This window comes from Zalophus californianus, chromosome 16 (assembly GCF_009762305.2).
Source record: "Zalophus californianus isolate mZalCal1 chromosome 16, mZalCal1.pri.v2, whole genome shotgun sequence".
Lineage (NCBI taxonomy): Eukaryota > Metazoa > Chordata > Mammalia > Carnivora > Otariidae > Zalophus > Zalophus californianus.
In genome coordinates, this window is record NC_045610.1 from 16,615,899 (window position 1) to 16,632,831 (window position 16,933).

At 36.9% G+C, this 16,933-nt stretch overlaps 1 protein-coding gene across 1 annotated transcript in view; it reads right to left on the reverse strand.

The window, feature by feature from the left end:
* Positions 1-16,933, reverse strand: part of CPD (carboxypeptidase D) — a 67,777-nt gene that overhangs the window by 4,226 nt on the left and 46,618 nt on the right. Inside the window, exons 12-20 of the mRNA XM_027625642.1 lie at positions 14,030-14,353; positions 12,052-12,247; positions 8,809-8,944; positions 7,744-7,875; positions 6,856-6,951; positions 6,689-6,753; positions 3,077-3,208; positions 2,348-2,533; positions 1,610-1,709 (exon numbers count right to left, since the gene is read on the reverse strand). Of these exons, the coding sequence (XP_027481443.1) occupies positions 1,610-1,709; positions 2,348-2,533; positions 3,077-3,208; positions 6,689-6,753; positions 6,856-6,951; positions 7,744-7,875; positions 8,809-8,944; positions 12,052-12,247; positions 14,030-14,353 (1,367 nt within the window). The remainder of the gene's footprint in view (positions 1-1,609; positions 1,710-2,347; positions 2,534-3,076; positions 3,209-6,688; positions 6,754-6,855; positions 6,952-7,743; positions 7,876-8,808; positions 8,945-12,051; positions 12,248-14,029; positions 14,354-16,933) is intronic.

Genomic DNA, 16,933 nt, shown 5'->3' on the forward strand with positions numbered 1-16,933 from the left:
ATTTTATTTTTATTTCATGCACTTAGAAACAACTTTTATTATTACACAGGCAGTACATGTTTACTATGCAGAATTAGAAAAATACAGATAAGCAAAAACACCAAAACCCCAAACCAAAACACATCACATCTCCATTAACCAGAGATCATTTTTAACAACTCTCGTGAATATTTTTCCAGAGCTTTCTTCCTGCATATGTACGTATATGCATATTTTTCTTTTACCACAATGAAACCAAACTATCTACTATCCTACAACTGGCTCTGTATCAGTGACTTCTATGGATCCTTTCCAGTAAGTTTTACCTCAACCCAAACCTCTCATTTATTCAAAATAATTTATACATAGGTTATCAAAATAAGAGTCTTAGTAACAGAAAATAATAAACCCATAATAAAAATTAAGTTCATGACAGCAAATGGGTGGGAAAGCCAGATTTAAACCACTGCTGACTCCTAGCTCCTATGTTTCTCATCACTAAGTTATTCACCCTTTATCTGGTTCAAGCTAATACTCTTTACTTTAAACACCCCACAACAGACTCTATGATTTGACCATGTTTCCAATATACCATTCTCTATCAACTAAGAATCTCTCCCCCACACACCCTATAATTAAACTTGGTTATTTTGGTCAAGTCCAAATTGCACTTAGAAATGAACCAAGGGGGGGAAATCGGAGGGGGAGACGAACCATGAGAGACGATGAACTCTGAGAAACAAACTGAGGGTTCTAGAGGGGAGGGGGGTGGGGGGATGGGTTAGCCCGATGATGGGTATTAAAGAGGGCATGTTTTGCATGGAGCACTGGGTGTTATGCACAAACAATGAATTATGGAACACTACATCAAAAACTAATGATGTAATGTATGGTGATTAACATAACATAATAAAATAAAAAAAAAAGAAATGAACCAAGGTTCTCTGTGTCAAAAAGATACAATACAACAGAGCACTTATTATTTTACCACATTTTTTTCCTTTCTAATCTTTCAGTAATTCAAGCTATGGCACAAATTAATCCTGTAGAAAACAAATATTTCCTCTTTCCATGATCTTAAAAAAATAGACTATAAGTCAAAGTCCAAGGGACTTAAGATCTTAATATAAAGCAAATGATTCATTTAGTCAACAACTCTTCATTAAGACCCACTACATGCCAGCCATGGTCCTAGGTGCTGGAGATGTAGATAAACTCCCTGTCCTCTCAGAGTGTTTATGTTTTAGTGGGAAAGATCAAATATAGAAAAGTAAGTGACTAAATATATAATACAATGTTAAGTGGGGTGGAGAGAGTGACAGGGGTGCTATTTTAGCTAGGGTGATCAGGGAAGGCCTCTCTGTCGAGGTGACATTTGAGTACAGACCCGAAAATGTGAGGGAGGAAGCCATGAGAATATATGGGAGACCAGTATTAGAAGAAAAGTGATTAGCTTCAAGTGATGGGGAGGTGATCTACTCTCAAACTAAAATGTCAGAACTGGCTTTATTTATTTTTTATTTTTTTCAAGTTTTTATTTAAATTCTACTTAGTTAACATATAGTACAATATTGGTTTCAGGAACAGAACTGGTTTTAACTTCAACTACCGAAAATTTAAATTTCTTTACCTGATACAGTTACCACAAGCTCCCTTGGCAAACCAAATATCCGGTTATCTGTGTCAAAGACTATTACCACAGAACTAGCTGCATCATGATGCACAAAAACCTAGAGAAATAAAGTGCAAGAATCATGAAAAAGTTTACTTTTCATACAATATACAACTTTTCATACAGTATAAAGTGCAAGAATGTAAAGTGCAAGAATTTCATACAATATACAACTTTTCATATAATATAAAGTGCAAAAATTATGAAAAAGTTTACTTTTTTTTTTTTTAAAGATTTTATTTACTTACTTGACAGAGAGAAACACAGCGAGAGGGGAACACAAGCAGGAGGAGTGGGAGAGGGAGAAGCAGGCTTCCTGTCGAGCAGGGAGCCCGATGCAGGGCTCGATCCCAGGACTCTGGGATCATGACCTGAGCCAAAGGCAGACGCTTAATGACTGAGCCACCCAGGTGCCCCAAAAGTTTACTTTTGATACAACTTTTCATACGATATACTTAAGGTATATCGTATCCCAGAAATACTCCTAAGGCCTTTATACTAAACCAAGGAGAGGGGTCATTGTCCTCAGAAGTATACAAAATGGTATAAAAATTTCCCTTTTGTTGCTGAAGGAAAGATATCATAATCAAGAGCTGGTTACACATCTTATTTCTTTGTCACAAGAGTTTCAAAATAAAATGGAAATACTATTAAGATTAAGAATTTACATGATACTACTAAGCTTGACTTTCTTACCTGGGAATGTTGTTGCTGATACCCATCAGCGATGGCATTGATGTTATGGACGCCTGGGGCTAACAGCACATGGAAATAGCCTCCTTCTTTTGTGTGCACCTTTATTCCCTCATTGAGTACAATGACTGCTTTAGAAATTGGCTTTCCAGTTTTATCTTTAACAAAACCATGGACTCCCTTGTGAACCTGTAAAAAATATTCAAAGTATAAATTTGTTTCCAGATATTCTCAGGGCAATAGCTTGAGCCATGACAAAAACAATGAACAAACGAAGCCACAACAACCCCCCCCCCCACCCATAAAACTGGCTTGTTGGTCCTTCCCCACTGACTCTGGCCTCGTTTGCTACTCATTCCTTGCTTCGGAGCACAGAGCTAGAATGAGGGAAAAAAAGAACTCTGATACAGTCAAAGCCTGAAGTGTTAGCACCCAAACCTTCTGATGTCTTGAAGGTTTCCTTTCCACCATAGTACACTCTCTCTGCATGATATTCAAACGGAAAAATGTGCAACACCTCACAGGATTAAATCACCTCCATTACAGCAGATTCCAGATATGTGAAATCATGGCACCTATTTAAGGTGATAGAAATTCAACAAAACTCTTTCTATATACATTTTTAAAAATAAGAATATAAATTATTGGTAAAAGATTAAGAAAATGTTTTGATAAAGCTTTTCGTTGAACATACTGCTGGGATTCGCTCCTAGTTAGAAGGGAAAGGCTCACCTCCACCAACATGCTAAGGAGAGACTTCTTATTTTCTGCCCACAAGGAAGGCAGCTGTGCCGCACTAGGAAAGTAGCAGCAGCTTGTGTATACTGTGATTTCCGGGCAGTGGCCATAGGTGACACTGTAATCCTGCAATATAAAATTCAAAGACAGATGTAGAAAAAGTAATAAATAAAAGTAAGAATGAGGCTATGTCATCCAACGAATGGAATAGAAAGAAAACCTGGGGGATATAAACCAAGAATCGTTAGAGCATTTTATAGCCAATACAAATGAACCACTCAGTAGTATAATCAGTCACAAACATGGCTCTTGCTAAGAGAGTCCTTGGGACCAGAGACTAGGTCCAATCCATTTCTGTAATCTCCAGGGCTTGCCACGGCGGCTGGCAGGTAGAGGGGCTTTATTAGGGTTTGTTGAATAAGTGAGTTAATAAATAAGTGCATGTGGATGGGCAGCTTCCTTCGTGACTCCGGAACGCCACAGCTGTTCCTGGAGCCTGGAGGCAGAAGCTCGAGCGCCTGCCCTCTTGACACCTTCGCCCTGCTGGGGATAGCAGCCACTGCCTCCCGGAGAGCAATTCTCCAGGCACCGGAACTGCTTGTATGGACGAGTTCCAAAACCTAACTTACCACCTCCCCCTACCCACCCCAAACCTGTCCTTTTTCCTTATTCAGTAAATGGTATTAACTCATGTTCTCACACAGACATGAAATCTCTTGTCTTTGACTTCAGTTTCTCACCATCATCCATAATTTGCCAAATCCTGTCATTTCCACCTCTGCAATACCGCTGTGACTTCATCCCTTGACTCCATTCCCATTGTCGCCACCCTAATCCAGGCCCTCATCATTTCTTGTCTAGGCTACTCTACACTGGTCTCCCTGTGCCACAGTCTCTCCTTCCTCCAAACTATCTTAACCCATTGCTGAGAGATTAATTTTTCCACAGCACAGTTCCAATCATGTTACTATATATCTGCTCAAAACCTTCAGTGGCTTCGCATTCCTTACTAAAACAAAAGTATTCAGAGCCCCAAACTCTCTTTCCATTCTTGTCTTCTGCTGCTCTCCATTACATCTCCTGTTCTAACTAAACTAGAATGCTTATTTGACCTCTGCCCATACTGCTTTTTCTTTCTGGAATGTTTTGCCTCACCATCTCTACATCCCAAATGCCATTTCCTCTATGAAGAGAAGACTGTATCTCTGACTAGGTGTAATCTTTTCTGTCTTTAATTTCTCATGGCACACTGAGAGTTGCTCTCCCTGAGGTCAAATCAATTAATTCTGTAACATAGTTATTTGTACAGTGGGATAGGAAATATATTTTATTTATCACTAGCAGAGCAAAGTGCCCCACACGTAGTAAGTTCTTAGTAAATAAAGGAGGGAAGGCAGGCAGAGATGAGAATGAGGTCAAATTTCTAGTTGCACATGTTAATGAAATGATGAGCTAACCACCCACTTGCTAACAACTCCTTACTAATTTGAAGTGGATGGACAACAACTCCTCACTAATTTGAAGTGGATGGACAACCAATTAAAATATTATCAGAAAGAAATTAAAGAAGACCTAAGTAAATGGAAAGACATAACTGAGTTCATGAAGAGGGAGACAATATTATTGAGATGTCAATATAACCCAAAGTGATCTACAGATTCAACAAAACCCTTAACAAAATTCCAACAGCATTTTTTGAAAAGGAAGACAGAAAGACAGGAAGACAGAAAGAAAGAGACAGATGGAAAGAAAGAAAGAAAGAAAGACCTCAATTCAAATGGAATTGCAAGGAGTCTTGAAAAGCCAAGAACAACCTTGAAAAATAAAAAGGTTGGAGTACTCACACTTATTAATTTCAAAACTTACCACAAAGCTACAGCAATCAAACAGGGATATTGGGAGAAGAACAGATATAAATACCAATGAAATAGAATTGAGAGCCCAGAAAAAACCCCATACATCTCTGGTCAACTGATTTTTGACAAGGGTGCCAAGACCACTCAATGGGGGAAAAAACGAAGTTGAACTCCTACTTCCCATCATATACAAAAATCAGCTTAAGATCTATCAATGACCTAAATACAACAGCTAAACACATAAAACTCATAGAAGAAGGGCACCTGGGTGGCTCAGTTGGTTGAGCGGCTGCCTTCGGGTCAGGTCATGATCCTGGAGTCCCGGGATCGAGTCCCACATTGGGCTCCCTGCTCAGCAGGGAGTCTGCTGCTCCCTCTGACCCTCCCCCACTCATGCTATCTCATTCTCTCTTTCAAATAAATAAATAAAATCTTAAAAAAAAAACCTCATAGAAGAAAACATGGAGGTAAATCTTCATGACCTTGGATTTGGCTATAAATTCTTAGATATGACAACAAGAGCATGAGCAGCAAAAGAAAAAAAACAGATAAATTTGACTTCATCAAAATTAAAAACTTTTGTGCATCAAAGGGCATTATTAAGAAAGTGAAATGACAACCTACGTAATGGGAGAAGCTATTGGCAAATCAAACAAATGGTAAGTGTTTAACATCCAAAATAAATACAGAATTCTTATAACCCAACAACAAAAAGACAAGCAACCCAATTTAAAAATAGGCCAATAGGCAATGGAATAAAAATAAATACATAAATAAAACAGGCAATGGAGAAACAGACATTTCTCCAAAGAAAATATACAAATGGTCAATAAGCACATGAAAAGATGCTCAACATTATTAGTCTTCAGGGAAATGCAAATCAAAACTACAATGAATTAGCACTTCACACCTGCTATATAAAAAGAAAAATAACAAGTGTTGGTGAGGATGTGGAAAAATCGGAACCCTCATAGACTGTTGGTGGGAATGTAAAACAGTTTAGCTGCTGTGAAAACCAGTTTGTTGGTTCCTCAAAAAGCTAAACATAGAATTCGGACATGACCAGCAATTCCACATCTAGGTAAGCAACCCCAAAGAATGGAAAACAAGGGTTCAAACTTACAATTGTACACAAATGTTCATTGCCTGTTATTCTCAATAGCCAAAAGGCAGACACAACTTAAGTGTCCATCAACAGATGAACTGATAAACAAAATGTGATATACATACAATAGAACATTACTCAGCCATAAAAAGGACTAGAGTACTGATACAGGCTAACAAAATAGATAAACCCTGAAAACATTACGCTAAGTGAAAGAAGCCAGGCACAAAAGGACAAATATTGTATGATTCCGCTTACAAGAAATATCTAGAGTAGGCAAAAACATAGACCCAGAAAGTAAAGAGGTTACCAGGAGTTGGGGCTTACCAGCAGAATCAGGAGTTATTGCTTAGCAGATGCAGAGTTTCTGTTTGGGGTGATAAAAAAGCTTTGGAAATAGATGGCTTAGAATGAAGATGATTGCACAACACTTAAATGTAATTAATGTCACTGAATTGTACAAAAATGATTACAATGGCAAAACAAAAAACAACAAAAAAATGCTGTCGGAGGTTGAAGGCTGTCTTGTCAAGAAAGCCATGAAGCAGATGTCATTCACTTTGGTTATATCAGAAAAGTCACCTATTCTGTCGCTCAATGGCCAATAATTACAATTCTATTCTCACTGTATTCTATAGAGCATACCTTCATGCTGCCCAGGTGACTATGCCATTCTGCTCCACGCATTACACCTCCTGGGATATTCTCATCTATAAAAGCATCGAGAGATACAGGATCAACAAGACCTTAAGGTAAGACACCCTCTATCCCCAAAAGCAGCAACAATAACAAGGGGTATGGAAAATACCTACCTGATTTATTTGGGCAACTGGGCTGCCCCATGTGCATGGATGGATGGTTATTTGCATAAAGAGATGCCAAATGCTTCAGAGTCTCTTTGTTTTCCACTATAAAAAGAAAAATTCAGAAGTTGGAGAAATCCAAAAGATTTTACTCCAAGTTCAACTTCATGGATACAAAAGTCATCTTTTTCTCCTTCTAGTAAATCTTATACCCCACTGAAGTTTATCGAGGAGTTGTTATAATTAACTACACGGTTCTTTTTACCCAGGATAATCAGACAAAGAAGATCTACATCTTCCTTATATTAAAAGGTAATAATGGTTAGTTTACACAAGAGCTTACCACACTAAAATACAAACTTGCTTTGGTTTTACATTTTAGGGCAATTGTGGCCTAATGACAATATTTCTTTTAGGCTGCACTGAAAACAACACAAATTCCATATACAATGGTCCCAGAGAGATTCAACAAGCAATTGTTAATCTCATCTTAAGTGCAACCAGTCAGTCAAGGTTTAACGCAGGGGAGGGCAATTCTGTATTGTTAATATTTGGTTACATATAATAATGAGTTTCTTGAGGTAGGCATTGTGTCTTATTCACTTTTGCATTCCCAATGTCTACAGACATAATAATTGTTCAATAAATGCTTGTGAACTAAACTGAACAAATGTGACAAGATGGCTACATGCAATAAAGCTAGCTCATCTTTAGATCTGACCTCTCTCCTCCAAGTAACTAAGCTGTTGATATATGTACAGTCTTCCTAGGTTGGTTATTTGCTCATGGAGTGTGCGCAAATGCTCACGATTTTTAAAAAATTTAGAAGGGACATTACCTAATTGGAATTTCCTATCTAAGCTTGAATACTATATAATAAACTGACATTCTACATACCTGTTTGTACTGGTTTGTCATATGGGTATGTGACCAGCACTGAACCACCATCTAAAGCAACAGAAAGGCTGAAGTCCTGTTTTTGAATCAAATTTTCAATGATGGCTTTAGTCTCAGGCTGGGAGGCATTATCTAAAAAACATAAAAGTCAAACATAAAATATCAAGTATTAAAATTTTAGTATGAATAGCTAAGAAAATATTCTATACATGAACACAATCAGCAGCTAATTTAAAAAATCTGTATATAAATACTTTATTACTCCACAAGCCACTATTGCAACAGCATAAAAGATACACTCTAGAAGGCAGATTATCTTGAGTTTTATATACTTAAGATGATGTGTAAAGGTTAATGATCTAAGGAAATTAAAAAACATTCTTATCGGAAACAAAAAGGGATGGATATATCCTCTTTTAAAAAATAATATCGAGAATACATAACCTATCTTTGAAAGAAAATAAAGTTTTCAGAAATCAGGAGGTTTTCTGTAGTGCTGTTTGCAAGAGCAAAAAATTAGAAAGAAATTAAATGTCCATTAGTAGGAAAATTATTGAATAAACTAGACTGTTGACAGCATACTAAGATGTCATTAATAAGAATATGTTAGAGATCTATAGGTACTGAAATGGAAAGATATCAGTTATATACTCAATGAAAAAAGTTGCAGAACAATATGTATAGTTGATGTATAGTTGATGATCCTATTTAAGTCAATAAGAAAGACTCCATCAAATCAATATACACATACACCGTGTCTGTGCACATGTGTACGTGTGTATACATGTATATGGGGGATAGAGAGAGAAAATATACCTATCTGTATGGCTAGTGATGGAACCCCTCCAATATTATTGATTGAATTTGTAAGAAAAAAACTTGAATTACTTTTACAAATGATAATGGAGAAAAATTTGACAAGTTTCTAGCTTGTCATTTATACCTTGTTTGTACAACCTAGAATGAAAGTAACCCCTTTACTCATCTACACAATCTATCAATCTCCTAGTAAAGAAAAATAAAATTATCTGCAAAGTACTTTAATGGTCTAAAAATTAGGCTTACTTGTGAAGTCTGTATCCAAGTCTTTGCCATGAGCATTTGTTTGTCCTCTCTTTGAAGTACAGTCTTTCTCTTGTGCCCTCTCTCGCCCATCTGGATTTAGAGAAGGGACAATCACAATTCTAGTCCTGTCAACCAGCTAAAACAGAAAGAGAGATCAGTTAGCTCTATGTGGAATCATAAGATACTCTGCCATGCCTCAAACAGAAAGTCTTTCTTGTTTTATTTTATTTTTTTTAAAAGATTTTATTTATTTATTTGACAGAGAGAGACAGCGAGAGAGGGAACACAAGCAGGGGGAGTGGGAGAGGGAGAAGCAGGCTTCCTGCTGAGCAGGGAGCCCGATGCGGGGCTCGATCCCAGGACCCTGGGATCATGACCTGAGCCGAAGGCAGTCGCTTAACCAACTGAGCCACCCAGGCGCCCCTCTGTTGTTGTTGTTTTAAAGATTTTATTTATTTATTTGAGAGAGAGCGAGAGAGAACATGAGTGGGGGGGGGGCAGACGCTTGACAACTGAGCCACCCAGGCGCCCATCTTTCTTGTTTTAAACAGACTTAAAAGGTAGAACTAAAAATAGAGATAGACAGATAGATAGGTAGATAGAAAATTACAGATAGAAAATTCTCTCTTGCTCCAAATAAATTTAAAAAGAAATGAAAAATTACTGCACAACTAATAATCCTAGAGACCTCCTGATGACTTACAAAGGGATCAGAAACCACTGCCTACAGGCTAAATCCAGCCAGCTGCTTGCTATTGTTTTTTTTTTTAAAGATTTTATTTATTTATTTGAGAGAGAAAATGAGAGAGAGAGAGCACATGAGAGGGGGGAAAGTCAGAGGGAGAAGCAGACTCCCTGCTGAACAGGGAGCCCGATGCGGGACTCGATCCTGAGACTCCAGGATCATGACCTGAGCCGAAGGCAGTCGCTTAACCAACTGAGCCACCCAGGCGCCCAGCTACTTGCTATTGTAAATAAAGTTTTATTGGCACACCACCACGCCCATTCATATGACTGTTTTTGTGCTGCAATGGCAAACTTGAATAGTTGTAACACAGAACAGCTGTCCCACAAGCCTAAAATATATACTATTTGTCCCTTTATAGAAAACGTTTGCTGACCACTGGCTCAGACCAATAATAATAGACTATATTTTCCAGACTAGAAACTGAAATTCATAGTCTAACAAACATCAGTGTATGTCTGGAAACAATGGGACAGAAAAGTTGAAATCAGCGAGAAAAATGAAGTAGATATTTGTCTTCCTCATAATAATTTTTCCTCTGGATAATCCATAGGCATCAATACCTACATATGCATCATTAACTAATTTCTGATATACTTCATCCTATATATTTCTGATAGTAAATCAGAATAAATGATGCCTGGCTTATTTATTCTGTTAAAATAGTCTATAGATTGAAAATATTGGAGACCCTAAATTCATTGGTTCTTAACTTTCTCCCCTGGGAGAGAGATTTTTTTCTAAAATGTACGTGCTTGGCCTTTGCTACAGGTCTCTGGGTATGTGTATATTTTCTTGAACTTGCCAGATAATTCTGACCCTTACTTATCTCAAAACAAATGGCAATCTAGAGTAAGATTACTAGCTCAAGCCTAATTAGACCAGTGAGGCAAATTCTCATAAACTAGAAGTTTTGAAATTCCTGGTAGGTATTTTACCTAGGACATATAGTCTCTTATAACCATAATATCAGTAGGTAGCAATATGGCCAAATAGTAGAATAACCTGAGGAGCTTTTATTTATTTGTTTGTTTGTTTGTTTGAGAGAGAGAGAGATAGCAAGAGAGAGAGCACAAGTGGGGAAGAAAGGGAGAAGCAGGCTCCCGGCTGAGCAGGGAGCACAATGTGGGACTTGATCCCAGGACCCTGGGACCACGACCTAAGCCAAAGGCAGACACTTAACCAACTGAGCCACCCAGACATCCCCTAAGGAGCTTTTTAAAGGAATATTGATGTCTTTGGGGATGGGGCCCAGGCATTGGTATTTTTAAAAACTTCCCAAATGTTTTTAATGTGTAGCCAGCCTTGAGAACCAGTATCCTAGATACTCTCATTTTTTAAGAAAAGAACAAAAAAATGTCCTTGGGATACTCCTTACAACTCACATTAAGTAATCAATACAATTTGCTTTGCTGAAAATGGTAAAGTAATTTTTGGCCAAAGTAAGTTCATCTTACCTAATCCCATAGGTGCTTTCTGATCCTAATCATGACTAAATTCTTCCCCAAATTTCTTTTAGGGGAGGCAGTATGGTAAAACAAAACAGCATAGACTTTAGAGTGAGACACACTTGGGTTTAAATCTCAGTTTTACCACATACTAGCTGTGTGACCTCCTGTAAGTTATCAAATATCTCTGCCTCAGTTCTTACATCTATGAAATGAAGATAACATAAATTGAGGATTAAATTATGATCCATGTAAAGTACTTGGTGTAAGCACCTGACACACAGTAGGTATTAAACAAATATTAGTTCTTTTCCCCTTTCCTAAAGTCTTTATAGACAGTGCCAATTAGTGAGTACTCTAGAAGGATGCACACTCTTTCCTTCCTTTTTCTAAGAAAACACAGAACTAGGTTACTCAATCATAAGTGACCAATCCTCTGGATCAAAGTTCTTTTCTGTAGTCATGGGTGGCTAAAGTAGACAATGCCACATTGCCTTTTCTAAAATCTCTTAGCAGTCAAGATGTCCAATAATTTTGAACTCCTTAAATGAAAAGAAAAACTATTTGTCTTCCAACTCATTTTCAATATAGTATCCTAATTATAAGTAACTAGCAATGGAAGTCCCTCAAGTTAGAATGTACAGAATTGGTTAGTAAAGACTGGAAGAGTAATTTCACTATTAAATAAAGGAGTAAAGGATTGAACGCAAATCTTTAGTATCTTTTCTTCTATGCCTCTTAATTACACACAAAGAAATATAACAGAAAGACACTATTAACAATGAGTATAGACAAAGACGGTCCGTTTTTAAAGTGGTAGTGCACTAAAAGTGCCTCTGTGTAAAATCCAACAGGAAATTAAAAAAAAAATTTAAAGTAAGCTCTAGGCCCAATGTGGGGCTTGAACTCACAACCCCGAGATCAAGAGTTATAGGTTCTACCGACTAAGCCAGCCAGGCGCCCCTAAAAAATTTTTTAATGGTGCATTGATCTCAATGTGTGACTGAGCTTCTTCCTTCTAAAGCATGTCAAAACAGGCTCTTCTCTTACTTGAGTAACAGCTGGGTTCTTTTTGTAGTTTAGGCAGAGAAATTCTGCCAGAGCCAAAAGTAGTTCAGTTCCAACTGGAGCATTTCCATGGATACCAGCAACAAAACGGATCTTTGGTTCTTCAGGCTCAGATATGTTGGGCTTATTGGAGATTTCAAGGGACCAAATGTGACGATATTCAGAGCTCTGTCCCAAACTTTCAAAAATCAGAAACAAAAAGAAGTAATCAAGCATTATGTTAACGTTGACATACAGATTTTTAAAAAAAGACATGAAAACAAACATCAAAAGCCTTTAAAAGTCTTTAAAGAATGAATCGTTGTGTCAGAAAATTAGTTTTCCTTGGCCAAAGAAAATCAAATACAAGTGAGATATTATCAGATTTAGGAAAGAGTATGACGTGGTTCACCATTCCTCCAAATTCAGTCATTCTCAGACCATCTTCACAATATTTGCCCTACCTTCTATAATCTTAATACTACTATTTAGCTAACATATGTTTTTTAAATTAACTCACTTAAATTTTTTATTATGGAAGAATTTATATATACACAAATGTACAGAACCTTACTTTCTAAATGTAAATTAATTTACATAAATAAGATACTTTATACTTTACTTAATGTAATACTAGTATTGCAGCAAAAATCATTTAAAGTGTTGTGCTTGCTCAAGAGCTCTGAGCTTAAGGCCTGCTTTCTTTGATACAAAGGGAGATTTCCAAGAGTTATATAGAAAAAAATATTAGCATTAAATTGAAAAGGGTTAATAGAATAGAAAAATTATTGTTTTCCCATAGTTCTATTCAATGATACTTAGTGCCCATTGGTGGACCACCTAAAACTGTCTTGTGTCTCACCACTGGCAGGTGTTGCATTTTGGGGGAAAATACTTAACTAAAAAGTGCATCTTGAGTTGGAAGGTTAAAAAAACTTAAATGAACTAAGTAATGGATAGCAAAAATAATGTCCAATTTTTCGTTTATTTTAAAATAAGAAAGTCTGTAAGCTCTATACGGCACTAAGATGGACAATATTAAAACCTGAATTGGGCAGAAATATTCAAGAATCAGTTGAGGAAGAGAGGTAATTGGTATTTCCAAAGGAGATATCACTCTTTGCATCTAGAAACATTATAAACCAGTATTTGAGAAGCTAAATGTACTGGTAATATTAGAAGGACCAATGAAGAAAAATGAAGTAAAAATGTCAAAGGCTAGAAAATGTTCATTAGGTATGTGGTAGAGAACTAAAGTACAAAGCTCAGGGAAAAACGCAGAGTAAAGCCCACAATAGGCAGACAATAGGAATCAACAAATGAAGAAAATAATTTTCGAGTAACTGTAACAAGACCTAGAGAAGATTTACAATCAGGGAAAGTGAGGCAGAGCAGCCACAGAAAGTGAAGACAGGCTGGCTCAACATCAGTTTTACTTAAGCCAGTACTGCATATTTTTCCAGGACCCTCAATCCCATACTGTCCCTAAGTCTTCGGGGAATAGCAACTGTGAATAGAGACTAGAGTACACAAAATGACAGAAACCAGGCTTCCTTTTCATTTTGAAAAAAAAGAATGATCCCTGACAGGTGAGCTAACAGTTCCAAATCTGTCCCTTGCCCTCAGCAAAATAAAACAAACTAAGTAACAGTCAGGACATGAATATGCAGCTGAGAAGTGGAGACTGTTTTTAATTCAGTCAAAGTAATCATCAGGAAGAGTAATTTTACAGTTCCAGGAGGCACAGACCATCCATTGCTAACCTAAAAAGTAATTCTCCTCCAATGTTCCTCATAAAATTCTTCAGAGTCAGTGTTAGAAAGATCTCTAAGCAATATCTGTTTCAAAACAAGTAAACTCCAATTCTCTCTATATGAAGCTCCCAAATAAATTGCAAGAACCATTCAACATGGCTTATGTTGAATGTAACTTCTTAAAAAAAAAAGGAAAGAAAGAAAAGCAGCAAGAGGGTAGCACTTACTTGGTGAGATTTGTGATGTGTGGGTAGTTCATCACAAGTCCTCTCAGAAACTCTGATAAGTCTTTGTACGAATGGTATCGATAAAGAGCCAGATTTGAGGAGGACCGTAACATGAGGCCTTCCAAACCGTTCTCAGCCGAAAGGTCTTTAATTAAAGTTTCAAACTCTTTAGTAGTTGGATCACTGACATCATCAGTGTTGGTGCTATCCCCCTTTCCTTTCTTTGATTCATTGCTTGAATCCGCTGAAGATCGAACAAGGGTGAAGTTGACCTGAATAGCACCCTCACTCTTCACAGTCACATTCTTGGTAACTGGATTATACCTGTAATAAAGGAGAGATCAGAGCCAGGCTTCTGCAGTGGGAATACCCAGGCCTTGGGGAAACAGAAGTCTGCAGAGGATACGTGAATCCTTGAGATCAATTCTCTGAGAGTCAAATATGTAACTTTGTGATACTTTATTATTTGTTTTAAACATTAATTAACAAAGAACAGACATGGGTAGACTGTAAAATGTGAATGAATTTTTAAGATTAAGTATATGATTACAAAAGAAAGTTCATATTTGCAGTAAATACCCCATGTCTCCTGGAATCTGAGTTCACTTGTCTGTCATCAGAGTGTACGGCTGGAAAAATTTGAGAGGTACTAACTTAGGACATTATCTACCAAAAGCATGATTCCTAGCCTATTTTTCAGATATCTTGCTGTTTTGCTGTTTTTTTTTTTTTTACGATTTTATTTATTTATTTGACAGACAGAGAGAGACAGCAAGAGAGGGAACACAAGCAGGGGGAGTGGGAGAGGGAGAAGCAGGCCTCCCACTGAGCAGGGAGCCCGACGCGGGGCTCGATCCCAGGACCCCAGGACCATGACCTGAGCCGAAGGCAGATGCTTAACAACTAAGCCACCCGGGTGCCCCTTGTTTTTCTAATATGCCAAAATGGAAGAAAAACAGAAAAGATCTCATTTCTCATTAGTTGAAGTTCTAATCCATCCATTTTACAGACCACTAGATATTTGAAATAATTTTTTTTTAAAGGTAGCAGTAACTATAAATGTTTTCATGTACTTACCCTTACTTCAACTTAATGTCCAAACTAACTCTTCAGAAATAAGATAGCCAGTAAGGGGAGGGGAAAATATCCACTGGTAACATCTACACTTATTAAAACACAAAAAAGAAAACTACAAGAGGGTAAAAATGGTAAGTTTCAAATTAAACAGTCAGGTGTTTTGTAAAGGATGGGGAAGATAAAGAAAATTAAGTTTTTTCCAAAGAAAAAGTCCTAAGTTCATTTTCTCTTTTTGAGTAAATATGTCTTTGTAGAAATAAAACTTATAAAAAAGATGAAAATTGCCTTTCTTAGAGAATTAGAAATAAGAAAGAAAATTTTACCACAACAATACCTCAACATAATAAAGGCCATATATGAAAAACCCACAACTAACATCATACTCAATGGTGAAAAGCGGCAAACTTTTCCTCTAAGATCAGGAACAAGACAAGGATGTCCACTCTTGCCACTTTTATTCAACATAATACCAGAAGTCCTAGCCCCAGCAATCAATCAATCAAACAAAAGAAATAAGAGGCATCCATATTGGTAAAGAAGTTAAACTGTCACTATTTGCAGATAACATGATATTGTACATAGATATTCCTAAAGGCTACCCCAAAATCTACTAGAAGTAATGAATGAATTCAGTAAAGTTGCAGGATACAAAATACCCCAAAATCAGTAGCATTTCTATACATTAATAACAAAGCAGCAGAAAGAGAAATTAAGAAATTAAGAAAATGCACTTACAATTGCACCAAAAAGAATAAAACTTTACCAAAAAAATTAAGAATGCATTTACAATTGCACCAAAAAGAATAAAACTTAACCAAAAAAAAATTAAGAAATTAAGAAAATGCATTTACAATCACACCAAAAAGAATAAAACTTAACCAAAGAGGTGAAAGACCTTTACTCTGAAAACTATAAAACACTGATGAAAGATATTGAAGATGACACAAATTGAAAGCTATTCCATGCTCATGGATTGGAAGAATATTGTTAAAATGTCCATTCTACCTAAAGCACTCTACAAATTCAATGCAGTCTCTATCAAAATACCAACAGCAGGGGCGCCTGGGTGGCTCAGATGGTTAAGCTTCTGCCTTCGTCTCAGGTCATGATCTCCAGGTCCTGGGACTGAGCCCCATGTTGGGCTCCCCGCTCAGTGGGGAGTATATTTCTCCCTCTTCCTCTGCCTCTCCTCTTGCTTATATTCTCTCTCTCTATCTCTCTGTCTCAAATGAATAAATAAAAATCTTAAAAAAAAAATACCAACAGCATATTTCATAGAACTAGAACAAAGAGTATTAAAATTTGTATGGACCACAAAAGACCCCAAATAGCCAAAGCAATCTTGAAAAAGAAAAACAAAGCTGGAGGTATCACAATTCTAGATTTCAAGGTATACTGCAAAGCGGTTGTAATCAAAACAGTATGGCAGTGGCACAAAAATGGAACAGAATAGAGAGTCCAGAAATAAATCCATACATAGTCAATTAATCTATGACAAAAAAAGGCAAGAATATACAATAGGGAAAAGGCAGTCTCGTCAATAAATGGTGCTGGGAAAACTGGACAGCTACAATGCATAAGAAAGAAACTGGACCATTTCCTTACAGCATATACATAAATAAACTCAAAATGGATGAAAGACCTAAATGTGAGACCTGAAGCCATAAAAGAAATCCTAGAAGAGAACAGAGGTAGTAATTTTTCTTATATTGGCCATAGAAGCATTTTTCTAGATATGTCTCCTAAGGCAAAGGAAACAAAAGCAAAAATAAACTATTGGGACTACATCAAAGTAAAATGCTTTTGCACAGTGAAGGAAATCATCAA